Source organism: Arctopsyche grandis, chromosome 11 (genome assembly GCF_051622035.1).
Source record: "Arctopsyche grandis isolate Sample6627 chromosome 11, ASM5162203v2, whole genome shotgun sequence".
Classification (NCBI taxonomy): Eukaryota; Metazoa; Arthropoda; class Insecta; order Trichoptera; family Hydropsychidae; genus Arctopsyche; species Arctopsyche grandis.
The window spans coordinates 22,370,756-22,387,604 of NC_135365.1; the positions used below are offsets into that span (position 1 = coordinate 22,370,756).

General features: G+C 34.0%; 1 protein-coding gene across 1 annotated transcript in view; it reads left to right on the plus strand.

Annotated features, from left to right (window-relative positions):
- The first annotated feature begins 5,386 nt into the window (after positions 1-5,386).
- The window catches only part of Ppn (proteoglycan-like sulfated glycoprotein papilin), a 95,459-nt gene continuing 83,996 nt past the window's right edge, over positions 5,387-16,849 (plus strand). The window contains exons 1-2 of the mRNA XM_077440687.1: positions 5,387-5,453; positions 5,972-6,077. Coding sequence (XP_077296813.1) covers positions 6,052-6,077 — 26 coding nt within the window. The 5' untranslated portion in view covers positions 5,387-5,453; positions 5,972-6,051. The remainder of the gene's footprint in view (positions 5,454-5,971; positions 6,078-16,849) is intronic.

A 16,849-nucleotide genomic window follows, 5' to 3' on the forward strand; every position in this document is an offset into this window, starting at 1 on the left:
AATTTAATCGCATTGAAATGATAATAGCGTTTGACGTCCGATGTTGATAGTGAAAGTTTCTTTGTGGGATCTGTAATTCATTCATGAGCGAGATGCATTAATTTCGCGGTCAAGGTTTAGAAGTGTATAAATGCAGTCGCCAACAACAAATGCTATTACGATTTTAGAACTTTTTCAGATAATATGATATGCTTTCGGCAAGTTATTTATTTTTTTAAAGGTGGTGGCTTATTGTACTGCCGAGTTTAAATGAAATAAAATTGGAGAGGAATCATTACGATAACTAATAATGGAAGCTTTGTTAAATTATCTCACAAGAGTATAAGGGCGAAAACACACTGAGTAGTACGTGGTACGTGTTTTTTTTTAGATACTTTTAAACATACGAAAAAAAACGCAGCACCTCTAGCCCATATACATGGTACAGTCACAAAAATCACCCCCTGGATTGTTTTTGGTGATATTTTATCCTTGTATTTATCCTTGCTTGACAGTGATCGAGTCCAAAGGAAATTTCTCAGATTTATATATATGAAGACATTTGGATTTTATCCGTATCTGTTCCCTAGTGCCTTTGTCTTGGGATCTTTGGGGTTCAACTACTTGGCAAAGAGAAGAGATTTATTTCTTGGGAAACATTTCATAAAATTACTAAGAGGTGAGATTCACAATCCCGCTATCATGGAGAAGCTTAAATTTTTGGCTCCGGAAAATCCTAGGGTTTTGCGAGAGCATGATGTCTTGTTGCCAATTAGGGCCAAAATAAACGTGCTCATGAACTCCTCCCTCTCGAGAGCTGTTCGACTCCTCAACTTACCATTCCTCGGATCTCTTCAATGCCAGTTATGTTGAGTTGGTCGAACACATCCTACATAGCACGATATAATTATCTTCATTCTTTATTGGTTTTTCACTATAAATTTTTCTTACTTGCTTTTAATTTTTTTGCTATTTTTGTTATTCTTGTTTTATGTATACTTATATTTGTATTAAAAACACAGTGACGCTTTGGGGCTACCTGTCAAATCTCTGTTGTATTGATTTTTTAAAATAAAATAATGGTGAATCCTATATTTGAACAAATGTAGGAGAAACTTGTCGGTTGCATATGGATATGCATACACGTGCGATCTCCAAATATATACATTATGCACGTGGAAGCACACCCGAATTCGTTTTGGGCAACACCCACTGTTTATGGTAACAGCAGGAAGCCAAGGACACGTGACGTCCCATACCTCTCAGTGTGTTTTCACCCTAAACAGCCTCACAATTAGATGAGTAGGAAAGTCTCAAAGAGCTAGCCGGTTTCAGGGGTTTATTTTTAATTACACGAAGCACTAAAATAGTCAAAGTCTATGCACCCATCCGTTTCTTATCATTGTTGAAAACTCGAAAACGTGCACGCGTAAAACTTACATATGAAGGCACACTTCCCGGTGATGAATGAAGACAACGATGGAAGATGCATCAGGTGATTAATGAGAGTCGACAATGGTACACGAGGATGGTGTCTTGGACGTCGGATCCTTGTTTATTTTATTATTATTCCGTCTCCTCATTTTTTTGTTAGGAATAAAAATCCTCGTCATGTATAAAACATGAAATGCAATTAACAACGGTGCATGGATGCAAAAATAACTATTTTAAATAATGTTTCTTATAAAAACTGTTTATTGTCGCACAATAACTGGTTTATATTTTTATAGGAAACGCATGGATAGAGTTGAGCGTATTCGTTTCGAAGATGATCGCATTTTACGAGTTGATAATACGGAATGACCTCAACCTTTCATCTCGAATATCTTCATTAAAAAACCAACGGGATGCTCTTTAACCTTCACACGTCACACTTCTCAGGAATCGGTAAGTCGAATTTTCTTTCGATTTGAATAAATTCTAAATTAAAACATTAGCGACGCATTAATATTCGATGTGCTTTAATATTATTCTAATTTAATTTACTAATGACTTCCATTGAAATTTAAATTGGCGTAATGAAATTAAACGATTTTTATATACGATATGTTGATTGATGTACATTCATACATACATGGACAGACACTCGGAAGTTTTAAGAGATGATGATTTTGTACAGTTTTTAGAGATAAGCTTCAGATGTTTCTTTGACATTTTAGTGGTTGACGATTGTTTATGCCATGTGGTATTTAAATATGTACAATAAGCATTGGATTAATTCGAATTGTCGCATGTATGCATATAAAATCTAATCCAAGTATTTTTCAAGTTATGTCATCGTTTTGGCATAAAAGCGAAGTCATCATTTTCGCACATTATTTTATATTATAATGGTTAATGTAATACAAAGGCGACCACCTTTGAGAAATCGACACCGCAAACCAAACCATAAGAAGACGTAATACGATTACAAATTGTTCAATATTTAACTATGGGGTAAATCGAAGTGCTTATCTGTCGATACGAGCGGTAATTATAATGAATGTCCGAATTCATATGCGAATAATTGGCCGGTCTTTTTCAATAAATACATTCGAACGGATATGGAAAACGATTCGTCCGGTCACGTTGAATGTGCGGCTTAATACAAACGGCTATTTATTATGTTTTTTGTGTTAGTTCAATGATAAATCTCCGCGAATTTTGTAAATATTGACCGCGTCTGGGTAAAACGTTCTAATGTGTTTAAATATTCAATCCTTTTTAATTATAATTGACGGGCGAGGGACGTTGGCGTGTGATTAAGTCGCAGTTTTAACGTATTAGCGGTTTAGTGTGATTGGCAATAATAATGTATCGTTGAATGTTTTTGGCGTTTGAATGGGTCATGTGTTTTATTTTGATATCGTCGTGTGCATTTTTATTATGATATTGAAAATTATCGGAATTAATTATTCTTATGCAAATTTAATTAAAGATTGTAATTTTTAAAGGGCTAAACGTTGGATTTTGTTCTGAAAAACGATTCTCAAACTTTGTGCAGTTTTTAATAATTCGAATTACAAACTGTATTCTGGGAAGAAGTGTACGTAAATCAAATGTGATAACGAGAGTCAGCTGACACTTCCGGTTGAGGCGATTTCTGTGAGATTTTTCTGATATACATATTTTATATGTATTTTGTTTGTTATGAAAGTCATAAATATTATATCAAAATCTGTTTTGATTTATTTTAATTGTGCAATGTTTGCGGTCAAAATTTTTGCGTATGAAATATCATATCGACTCGATGTTTTTTATATGCATATACATATGTATATATACCGGTTGTGAATATATAATCCATTCTATATTTTATGGTGTACTTATTAGATTGTTTGAAAATTTACAATTCTAAATCATTACGCTTCTTTATATGTACCATAATATGCTATTTATATAATATAATAACGTATGCAATATACATATCCTTTTGATTTTATGACACGGTCTGCAATATAACAATTCCATTTGAATTTTTTATACAATGCCAATCACAATTAATGCATTTTGATTTTGTATCATTATATGTACATATGTAATTGTTTTAATAATAAAAGTATAATAATTGCAGCTTACTACAAACATCATTATATATTTAGTCGGTTTAGTCTAAAGTGGCGGAAAGCTTAAATCAAAAACTTTTATTCTGAGAAAATCGACTTTTTCGAAAATTAAGAAGTTTGAAGTATTTTTGTAATAATTTTTTTTCCAGTAGCTAGCAAGGACACAACTAAATTCATTCGTATTGAAATCTCTAAGTTACGTCAAAAATAAATCGAATATGAATCAGCTTGTTTTTTCAAAAGACAGAGCGTGTTGAAATCTACCGAGTTGAGTAGGTAGAAACAGCCAATTTTTTACTTCAAGCTTTCTGCCACTAAACCGACGATGTGTGGTACATTAATTTATTAATCTCTTTTGTTAATTTTACAAAAAAAAATTCTTCATGAAAATTAAACAATTACGAAAAAATTGCACCTACTTATTTTTCTTTTTGGAAAGTTAAAATGGGACGGTAACTAACGGTGAAAAATTATATGAGTTTATATTTTTTTGACAAGCATGGCCTAAAATTGTTTCTGCCTGAAAGGTCTCCTATTTGAATTTCGTGTGAAATGTTTTGAAAGTGAAAATACGTCCGTAGACATCATTTTCAACTTCATTCAAATCATCTATTCCAGATTTTTCTTTATGAATCTTCTTAGAAGATTTTTGTTGAATGGAAAGCATGGAAAGCAATGATAAAAATCACCAACAATATTTATTAACAAACAAAATGTATAAGGAGCTTGTTTATTAATGGCGACATTTTTTAAAGTACATATTTCTATGGTAAGTTAAAGTCGGTCAATTTGTAGGGAGGGAAATTTAATTGGGATTGTAATGAAAAGAAAATAAATTTCTAATATCTACATCTGTTAGTATATTTATATTATACTAGCTGTATTACCCGGCTTCGCTCGGTATTTGTAATATAAACCGCTTAAACATGACTAATCTAATAGTAAACATTTTATTAAATTTATTAGAATAGTTCTAGGGCTTCGCCCTCGGCGCCTTTGCCCCCGGCGACTTCGAATACTTTGAATCGAAAAAAATCTAATTATTTGTTCGATGACGTCACGGATTTATGACCCAACGAACAAAGCTTACATACATACATACATACAAAGTCTCTTTCCAAATTATATATTTTAGATATGCATTGTATTTTAATGAAAAAAATATTTTTGATTTTTAAATGATAATAATCTTTCTTAAAGTAAAGAGTAGGTATAACTTTTAATTTTTATGCTGACAAAAATATCCGAAGTAGAATACCTTTTTTAAATAACATATTTTTTGTCTTCAAAATTTAATCTTCCGAATGATTTATCCAACAATCAACCGAGAATTCAACAACTCAAGGTCTCGTTATTTATTTCCTCCGCTCCACACTGATTTTGTTTCACGAGCCGAGTCCCTTGCGATAGTTGCACTCAAAAAGTGATGTGTAAATTTTTTTTTTTTTTTGAAATTCGCAAGTACCGCGAAGGGAACAGAATTCTGAAGGCGAGTCCGTGCAAGCGAACGACGAAACGGACCATATCATCAATCCATCAATCCACTACCACGACCACTATCCGGTTTCTGAACTTCACTAATCCGAGGGATCAAATTGATATGGACATTGATTTGAATTTATTGTAATTGAATTGTTGATATTTTTAAAATTTAGGGCACTAGTTTAGTCTCCCTACTCAAATGGTAAAAATTTCACTAGTAGTAGAAATTACACGACACGTTGCTCGAATCAAGGTCCGTTCTTGCACCGATTTTTTTTGTACCTCCGCACCGATGTGCTGGGAGTCTGTGGAGAGACCGCGCCACAGTTTGAGCACCGGAGGTGGGTGATCGGTCCAGGCAAATGTTCAGCGCAAGGGTTGTTCGAAGTTGGTAACCGCGCCAGTACCAGAACAACGCTGTAGTCGCTCGGTCGCGATCATCGCTCGGTACAAAAACTCATACGAAACTCGAAACTCGGTGGCGCCAAACTTTTATCGCACACACTGTACATATAAATTACAAAAAAAAAAAATCATACACACCTTCGTATTGTATTGCTTACCTTTTATTTTTTTGACGATTATGTGATTTTTTATATTATTTCCTCCATTGTCCACGTTGACTCGAGTCGTATTCATATTTCAGTCTTGTCTGAAGAAACACTTGTTGCACAGTTCATGCGGGTTGTACAAAAAATAAAAAAATAAAATATATAGTCGGTTACATTGATAGTTTAGCCTTCGTTTTTATTGTAGATGATTTGAAACGAATCGCTGTAATATTTGTCACAATGCGTCATTAACCATTCATCTGTCCGAAACTTTTAACACTAATGGCGCCACCGCTGTTTCAAAAATTGTCTTTTTTTCTGTTACATGTATTTATTATTATTACTATTATTTTTTTTTTTTGTAAAATGGAAGTGTGAACATAAGAGTGTTATTATTATTGTATGTGTCGACAGAAGAACCGGTGGGATTTTTGGTCTGAAGTTGTCCACTTCAATTTCTTGAAGGTTTGAAGCTGGGAAGTGATGCAGCAACAATGATGAATATTTCGACGCATAGGCGGTGAGTTTTTTTTTCTAATTATTTATATGTAATATTTTTATTTTTATCGAGTTTAAATGTTCCCCTAAAAATTTCGACACTACCATAGTTCATTCGCTTTCTGCCATATAAGCTTTTATGTTTGTGTACTTAATTTCAAAATTGTCGATAGCGCGTGTAGTTCTGTTGTAAAATGTCTTTTTTATCAGTTTTGATTACATTACATGTCTGTGAATTTTCAACGTTGACGAATTTTTATAGCAGGTTTTGTATTTCAATTGTAAAACTTGCAATTTTTAACATGTTTGCATATTATTTGTAATAGGATAGGATAAAGGACAAATATGTATACATATGTACGTCTATGTATGTATGTAGTGTCTGAGCTTGAAGAATTCTAGTTTCATGATTGTATTTTATATTTATAAAATGCAGGTTTTCGTTTGGAATAAAGGATTTATATATGTACCTGTTGAGCTTAACACTATGATAATAATGTGCAAAATAAGTCGACGACTTTTGAGTGTAATTTAATTCAATAATTAAAATATTTATACAAAAATGTTTTACATGATAAAGTGAAGGATTGAATACCATTGCATGTTTTAAAAAGAAGATTGATAAAATGTTCACAGAGAAGGATTTGTAAAGGTCCGATGTTTGATATTTGTCGGAATCGTTTGACCGGTAGCAAGTAAGTGTGCGGATTTCTTTTTATGCATCGGGAAATAATGTTTTTTTTTCTTACAAAATTGTAGACATTTTTAGAAGTAGCTATTTATCTTATTATATTTATTACATTTGAGAAAATATTTTTAAAATAAAGTTGATTAGATTGCGAGTCGGTTTTATTTGAAGTGCGTCGGCTAATTGTGCCGCACCATGAAACGATCTCATCGAAAGCGCTCCGAAGTACATACATAACTTACATAAAGTAACCGAGTAACTAACTGTTCGTTTATGATAATTTTAGAACGGTCATTGTATAGGAAAGTTCCCGCTGCGATTCATATATTTACTTGAACAGATTTTGGCCGTTACCTTTAAGTTTGTATAGACGATCTTCGTTCCACTGGACCAATATTTGTCAACGTGTTTGTGCTTTTTCAACGCAACAAACGGGTTTTCTTCTTCGGTCGCGCAGAATCCTATCAACTTTCAATTTCATCGAAAACCCACATTGATACACATTGCATAAAAATAAAAAATAAATGGCACATGGAAACATATCAAATAACGTATTTTTCAGCATGGGAATTTGATTTATCTGCGTGCGATAATCGCTGTATCATAAAACACGTGTAGGTACGTACATATGTATTCGGTGATGTAATACAAATTTGCATGAAATTTTGGTGATATGCAGGTCCGACTGTGTAATGTGCTAATTTATAGATTTGTGTGCGATCCTAATGCGGAAATTCCAACTTTGCGAAAATGGAAGATTTAAATGTTTTTTTTTCTAATAACGTAAGTGCGAAAGATGATCTTGACGCTATTGTTAGAAATTTTTTATGTTCGTTTGTGAAAGACTTGTCGGCATTGTTTCTTCGTGGAAAGGTTCATTTGTTATATGGAGAGGACGAGGGTGGTTCTATTGCTAATCTCCACTCGATTTATGGCATTTGTTCTCATGGGTTTTGTTTGTGCAAGGGGATGTGTGCGTGTGTGTGTATATGTATGTCGAACTCGAGACAGACAAGAGAAACGTTGTAAATCATTCAACTGTCTACTAAAGTTAAAGTTGACCATAACTGATATTTACCAATATGTACATACCAGTATATTTTACCGACGTTTTATTAATAAATTTTAATATTCAATAAAAGATTTAAGTAAAATTGCACCGTATGTGTAGATAAAATGTGTTTGAGGATGATAGAAAAATTCCATACTTGTATTTTTTTATATATTTATTATGTGGTTACCGTAACTAATTATGTATGCACATGATCTTCTTATGCATATACATACAAACAGTTTTTTATATTTTATTCAAATCAAAATTCAGGACGTCTTCTGTGGCATGTTTCAATGCGAAAAATATCATAATTTCACCGGACAGTGTAATGGAAATTCTTCTCGTCTGGTTTTAATGAGTTTGTATTATAATTTTCAAATATTCAGGCATGAAAAAAAGAATACGTGACTCGGGTCGCAAACGGGTCCAAATAAAAAGTGAAATGAAGCGTAGGAGAGAAGGCCGAGATATTATGTGTGTATTATACATGCATACATACTCGTACATACAGTTCTGATTCATCATCATCATCATCCGAATGGGTGTCGTTTCGCGTTTGATCTAATTTTTATCGTTCTCAATGTGCGTTTTGACGCCACATAATGATAAAGACACTCGCCTCAATTCTCAAATGTGCAAACTTTTTATTATTATTTTCGGGTTTAGCTTAGTTTGGCCCAATTAGTCAATTAGTGAGGAAGTCTCGAGGTCGGATGACATCAGACGCAACACAAGGCGGAAGCGTTCGCATTCGCAACATAATGAAAATTCTTTTCAAACAACAATGATCAGATATCGATGACGATTCGATTGACACGCATGTCACCTTGTTTTTGAAAGACGAGATGTGAATATACTAGGCTTATCTGAAGCGATCAATTAATTTGTTCGTTCGGCAGGTTTCTCGTGTCAGTCAGGCAATATTCTCGTTAAAAAGTTAGCTGATTTTTCTTTCATTGTACATGTCTATATTTGAAGCCATGTGTACATACATACATACATATGTATAATCTGATGATGTGCTTGTGGCTGGGTGAAAGTCGTGTTTTTGATATCCTTTTATGTGCCATTTAATTATATTGTATCGTGCTCTTGTGGCTCATTTTATATTATATTTCCTGTTGCTTAACGGGTTAAAGTACCTACTCGTCGGATACGGATAATGTGTGATATTGATGTGTCGTTAATCTCATTTTAAAAATCGATCTACAAAAAACCCCGATTATTGACAGAACAGTCATCAAATATTGGGCATAATTATATTTATGCAATCCCATTTACATGGTAATTGTGTAATATTTACGCTGACTATCCGTTCTTTATTTAAAAGGACAGGCTTTTATTTCAGTGCTCTGTCCTTTAGATTTACTTATTTTATAAAATTGCCCTTTTGTCCTTTATGTTTTTGTTAAAGTCAAGTATCACCGTTTCATTGGGACGATCCTATCGGTGAACCTTAAAAAATCGGTTCTGTTTTCTACTATAGAAATGTTAGATCGAATGATGACGATAAAATGACAAGACTTGCCAATATGGGTGGGTTGAAATTTTAGAATATTTCACAGATAAAAATTTTATTTTAAAAATTGTTGACTTTTCCTTATGTCTTTCTGGATCTAATGATAATATCATTGAACGAATATTTTCATACGTGAACAATATTTTATTTTACATAGATATGTTTATACCAGGAAGGCCTAACAGGTAGACCCCAATGCGACAATTAATTACAAACGTTGTAGCATTTTTATTACATATGTACATCGCTGTATTTCGAGAGGCCGGAGAACAAGATTAATTAATTAATTAACAATTAATTAATTCATTCATTAATCCATAGAGACATCTATGGATTTGAAATTGTACATACGTTTTTAAATATTGTACATAAATCAAATTCAGATAGTTGTGACATAGCTGGTAGTAAGATTTTTGTCAATTTAATGGAGGAACTGTTTCAACAATGTAATCATTTAAATTGGCAAACTCTGATCTGAAACGATCGACTTGGAGTCACTGACATCCAAGTCTGACCAGCAGTATTAAAGATAACACAGGATCGAATCCGGTAACCTCTCGGTGCTAAATATGAACGCAAAAACCGAGCCATACTGCTGGCTGAACCAATGAAAAAACACAATTAAAAAAGACATATTAGGAGCATGAATTTCTACCAAATGCACTTTTGAAATGAGCTGTATACTTCTTTTTTTTTATTTTTAAAGCACAAACCGGCGTTATTAAAAGTTGAAGTTGATTCTTGTGAGAAATATCAAAATTATTCATTATTTAAATTTCAATAATGAATAGTAAATATGATTAATATTCTTAATTGTGTATGTTAACATTCAATAATAAATGTTTTAAACTAAAAAAAAAAGCATTTTATGAAGTCGCAAAACGATTCTTTCTACATAAGGCATTTATTTTCTCCAAAAAATATGGTCACCGTATTACTAATACATAACCAATTAAACGAATATAATTTAAACTGTTAATACTTTTCATACAGAGTAATGGCACTGCGATAGAGATCGTATCATATACTATGTAATTGGGTAATATTTAATACTTGGCTATAAAAACCGTGCATTTATACGACGATCGTTTCGTTTTAAATAAATTAGTGCGGGTTGAACGTCTTCTATTGCGATTCCTTTTCAAGTCGGCGCGGAAAGGTCCTTTGCAAACAATAGACTCAAGATTGGGGGCTTTTTTTACCCCCGCGTCTCTCTTCCTTTATTGTTTTTTTTTTTTAGTGTGTGTGTGTGTGTGTGTGTGTGTGTGCACCCGCAAGTCCGAATCCTAAATATCGTCCGTTTCTTTGAATCGGATGAGACGATGGGCAGCCGAAGAAAAAAAATACATAAAAGAGCCCACTTTCGGCACGAGAGCGTTCCCTTTGTAAACGGTCGGGCGAATACTAATGAATGGGTCAACTCGGCTTTCGATGTTATTATCGATTTCGCACCACGATTTTCCGAGGGAAAAGATCATCGGCCGGGGTAAATTGACGTCAGATGTGGCGACGACGACGACGACCTGCTCACCACCGCCATCGCGATTAATGAAGTGTCATAAAAGTGAGCAATTTCCATCAAGCGTATCGACGGCCGTAAAAACGTGTGGTCGTAAATTGGGCCCGTCGCTGTTGGCGGACGTTGTCTCTCACCAGGTTGACTCTGTGTGATTTATTGTCTTTTTGTCTCTATTCGACTTCAGGATGTCGAGTGATATTGCTCGTCGTGATATAGGATTGTGGTGTCGGGTGTGGTGGGTGCGAGAAGGTGCTGGATTTGGTGGCAGAAGTGGGATCGGCTGGAGTGAGAGAGAGTTCAGAATAAGTACACATCTGCTCGTCGTATTATGCAAGGGCGTAGCTTCAATGCTGCACCATCATGCTTTTAGTCGATATTTTTCGATAGGTAAAGTATTGTCTTCGTGAGGAATTTAATTCAATTATTTTAGGAATTTGTCATTTTAATTATTGAGTATCGTTTTCTGATCACGTTTTTATGATTTTTAGCATATTTTGCTATGGTTAGTGTGGTTATGAGTTCGAGTCACACTGGTTGCTGCTGGCCAGACCTTGGTTTTTGACCAGGTCGGTCGTTTCTTATCAGAGTTTGCTAATTTTTCTGATTTTCATTGAAACAATTCTTGCAAAATTGGCTTTCCCTCCCCAGCTCTCTCGCAAAATCTTGAGTTATTATGTTATATCTCAAGGTTCGCCGGGTTTCTCTCCATATATGTCTCTGTGGATGGTTTTTGTGTAAACATTCGTATTGTTGTATAAGTATTTGTTGATCGTATTGTATACGATGGTTGCAATGCACTTTGCTATGTTTGACCATAGATTTCATGTATAATTTCGAATTATGTAATAATTATGGACATATATAATTTGGTGTGTTTCTTGATCTATATAGTACACTCGTCGCTTTGGAGCGATCTGTAATGACGATTGTACATAGATTGATCGATTGAATAAAAAATAAAAATAAATATGTCTTTGCCTATTTGCCTATTTGAGGATAACTTGAAAACCTTTCACTTAGTCCGTAAATAAAATGGCAACTAGTCCATCGGATATGATACATATGTCAATTTTATTTCTGTTGTAAACTGATGAATTGATTGACCTTGCCTTATATATAAATATATAAATATATTTAGATTCGGTGATTATTCCGCACAAAGTGAACTCGCACACGTCACTAAAATCTCTGGCAACCGAAAATTCCATTCATCGAAAGTTACCCGCGCGAATTATCATACTAACTAGAACTCGATTGCCTGATATTCCGTATTCGCTGTTTTCATGGCAACGATTGTTGTGTGCGTGATCGCAATGTGCGAAATAATCCGTTTAACATATATTTGGTATCAAAATGTCCTAATTTTTTTACTCGTTATCTGCTCTTATTCTCGTTAGTGATCTATTTTTTAGAAGTGGTCCGTGCCCACATGCGTCCTTTATTTATTGTTTTGTCCTACTTTTGTGCTATGAATCAATTTAAAGAACAAGAAAAATCACCTGCAATTGAAAAAAAAAATTAGCCCTGTTTCATCACATTGGATTTTTTTATTGCTTAAATGTTTTTTTATCCATTTGTAAGTTGACTGTAAGTTGAAATTTTCATTAATTTTGCGGTTGCTCCTTCGGGTCTATAATTAAGCAAGTTAATTTTACTTTATCTGTCATTGAAATGAAAATAGCCGTAATAAAAGAGATTCAGGAAATTCCTCATATCTTTAGTGGTGATTAAATTGAGTCGATTCACAATGTGAATGAGAACCAAATATTTCTCGATCTGGTAAATATCTACGATTTGTTCTTATGCTTTTCGTGCATACAAAAGTCTAAATTGGTATCCCGGCTTGTGTTAGTTTTTTTCTCTCGTGTCTCACCTGGAATCAATTTCGCTCTCGATTTTGTCGTGCCCAAAGTATTTACTGTGTGTACACGGCAAATTGCGACCTTCGCCTCAGAGCTTTAATAGCTGCGGTAAAGAGCCGTCGTTTATCCGGCAAACGTGTCTGCAATATACGTACTATTTTAGCACTTAACGATTTTCAGCCGTTTTAACCGCTGTAGACAGACGAAACGAGCCCTCTCGTCTGAAGAAAATCCAATAACAGGAAATTCCATTTCGCCTCTAAGCTCGATGGACCGGAGATGGGCAAATTTTTCCACATATGTACATATATACATAAATAATGTGTTCGAATGCGATCCAATGATATTGATATTGCCGAAAGATGCCACGTTTAACGTACATAATGTCGGAAGTTCTTCTGATGTTCAAGAATCGCGATTTTACGATTGTAATTGGGTGTATGAGTTTATTATATTTATGACTGGATTGAAACGAACGCAAACGCACTCTGTGTGCACAAGCAAAATTTTATAACTTGTATCTTATTATGTTGTCCGCTATAAAATCGTGACCGTAAAATCCTGCGGTGTTTGTATCCAGGAGTTTGCGGTTTAATTTGTGGTCATTATTTTCACCTTTTTGCTATTTTTAATAAGGACATTGACTTTAGAACAACCGCCAATTCGAATGAGAAAGTGTTTTTATGTAGTTTTGTTCCTATGAATTACATTATTCTTTAAAAAATGTCTTTATTAGGAGTATAGCATTCATTCATACTCCAATCAACGGAATGATCTACATATGTATTCAATTTAAATATAATAAATAAATCAGAGCTTAAATCTTTATCAATATAAAGCTTCAAATAGTGTATTGATTGTTATATAAAATTAGATTGAGATAATATTTGGTTTGGTTTGATTTTGTTTGAATTGCGAAATTGCTTTTACAAAGCAAATCTTTGCTTTTTAATTTTTTTTTAGGATATAATCAAAAAGCCCGAATTGTAATTAGAAATGATTAAGATTTTAAGTGAAAGATTTCAACCAGTAAAATGTTTTGCCATGATAAAACGAGTCGAATTTAAAAATGGATTATGTATTTTAAAAAATATTTAAATTTTTGTTAAATTTTAGTTATTTTAATTTTTGGAATGGTACTTGTACGTAATAAAAATCAGTGTTAAATTAAGTTTTAAGATAAGGATATATGTAATATATTAACGAATGCGAAAATTAATTATCTCTGTTCTTATATCGCTCTCCCCACGCGATACTCCTAGTGGTAAGAACCACGCAAGTTCGGCACGGCATACCTAGGTTGGACTCCAGCTGTGATAGACGTGACTTTGTATCATTTTTAATTCGTACTATCTTATAATATTATTTCGACAAGTTTCTCTTACATTTCTTCAAATATAGGAATGACCGTTATCGACCACCGTCAAACCTACATATGTACATACAACAATACAAAAATAACATATCACCGAAAAACTTCAGGGGGTGAGTTTTGAGAAGGATCACGTGGTACAGACTAGGCATGTTATCGTTTTTTCGCATTGCAAAATTATCTAGAAAAAAACTCGTGCCATGTACCACTCTGTATGTCTGCACCTAGGCACAAACATACTGAATCGTACGGTACGAGAACATTCTTGCCTCATGTCTAGAGGTAGGATAGTCACAGTGCTATCCATTGTTCCATTGTTGTAAATCCTTTGTAAAAAAGGTTCGGCAAACCTTTAACAATGCATTTACAACCTTTGAACAATACGCGGCACCTTCTGGGTCCGGTGACTACTGAGTCATGTCTCACACCAAAAGGGTTCTTTTCGACAAGTTTCTCCCATATTTCTTCAAATATGGGAATTACCATTATCGATCACTGTCAAACTTCTGTCAATACAAGGATTTTCTGCCTAAGTGGCATAGCATAGATCAGGCGTGCTAGCGTTTTATTATATATATATATATATATATATATATATATATATATATATATATATATATATATATATATATATATATATATATATATATATATATATATACATATATATATATATATATATATATATATATATATATATATATATATATATATATATATATATATATGTATATATATAAAAAAAAAATGCTCTGCGTACCTTTCTGTGGGCGCCGTCACAAAACCGCGGGGGAAAAAATCGCTTGGACGAAACCGCGCAGCGACAACGAAAATAAATATAAAAACAAGTAATATAAATATTAAAAACATGTCTAATGTATAACAAAAATCCGATAGAACACAGTGAAGATAAAATAAGAAACGTTTATTAATTTTGAAAGTGTGTTTTTTGATTTATTCACACTTTATTGAAACTTGAATAACAAAAATAGACATATTAAATATAATTATATGTCCTAAATTTAAAATAGTGTCGAAGGATCAGCACGAATTCAAAAGTACACTTAAATAAAAGTACATAAAATAAATAAACGATACTTATTTTCTCATCACTGTGTTCTATCGGACTTTTATTATACATTAGACCTGTTTTAAATATTTTTGTATTTATTTTCTTGCTTATATTGTCTATATGCGTTGCGCCATTTTGTCGCTACGCGGTTTCGTGCAAGTGATTTCGTCCCTGCGATTTTGTCCCGCGCGGTTTTGTCGAGACACCCCTTCTGCGTATCTGTCTCTTTAGGGCGAAATCACACAAGAAGGAACACGCGGCACACGGTTTTTTAGATACTTTTAAACATGCAAAAAAAATGAGGTACGCCTTGCACATATTCCCGGCACACATCGTCCCAAAATCACCCCCTGCAGTGTTTTCCGTTAAATTTTATCCTTGTATTTATCCATGCTTGACAGTGATCGATAACGGTGTATCGCATATTTGAAGACATGTAGGAGAACCCCCACAGCGGGGAGCCAAACACACGACGTTCCGTTCTTCCCTGTGTGATTTCGCCCTTACCCTCATGTGAATACTGAATACTGAACTGAATGTCGATCGAAACGTCAGAGGCCAAACTAAAACTTTCTAAAATAACTGATAGGCGTCGCTATTGCGACTAATTAGGCGTTTAGTTATATATTGATTTACTTTGCTAAAACAGTTAAAACTTAAAGTATTAAAAATTGTCTATTCAGAGTACATATGTACGTATTGCGTTTTAATACACTGAAATGAAATACTCGGAAGTTTCATTCATATTTATAAGCATGCCTTGCATGGAATATCTTTCAGATTTTCAGCTCGCGCCATTTCGGTCCACAGTAGGCACAATCCGGAAATAGTTGTGCATTATTTGTTCGGTTATTGCTCTCGCTTTTACGACCGCGTTTATATCCGAGGAATGCATCATCGATACGCAACGGCGGCGATGTTTAGCGGTTTGGCAAAAATGTTTCGCAAAGCGACGAGATAAAACGAAAAGTGCGATGGGCTACCGTCGTCGCAGATGTCCCGATCCAGATCCCGTCTCGAAAGGGTTGATCGGGGAGAGCTCGGCGAGGCTTAACTGGAGTCTGGATCACCGGACCAGCAGGACTGCATTCCTCGACGGTCCTTCGGAACCACCCAAGGTGGGTTTCGATTTGTAGGTGGTGTGTTTTCGGGTCTCGACGATCGCTCCTCCCTAATCGGATTTTTACAACTGCTTTCGGTTAATTTAAACGAGGGTTAAACCAACTGAGGCGGATGGTCTTTGAAGTCGCCGGTGAGCGGTCGCAAGAGTGATCCGAGCTGCTCTTTGAAAGACAAAATATTTTTCATGGTTCGGGGCTATACGAATTTATACATTCGAATTGCGGTTGAAAAATGTGGTGAATGCAGGTATAAAAAAAATGTATTAGAATTAGTTATACAGCTGGAAGTCGTACTAATTTGTGCCATGAATAATTTGATCTTTTCTCATTAATTTGCCCATTTTGCATCATTAATATTTATTTCATTTTAGACTATTGAAATTCTTATACATGTATGTATGTAGGCATGCCAAATACGTATGTAAATATGTATGTACATATGTAAAACGAAGTAAAAAGTATGGAATATTGACAGTAACTATTTTTATAACTAATAAAACTCATCTTTACTAGTGACTCCGTTATTTCTTCTTATTTGCCATGTCATTATGAGATTTCGGGTAAATTTCAGTGTCTTTGAAAATAAC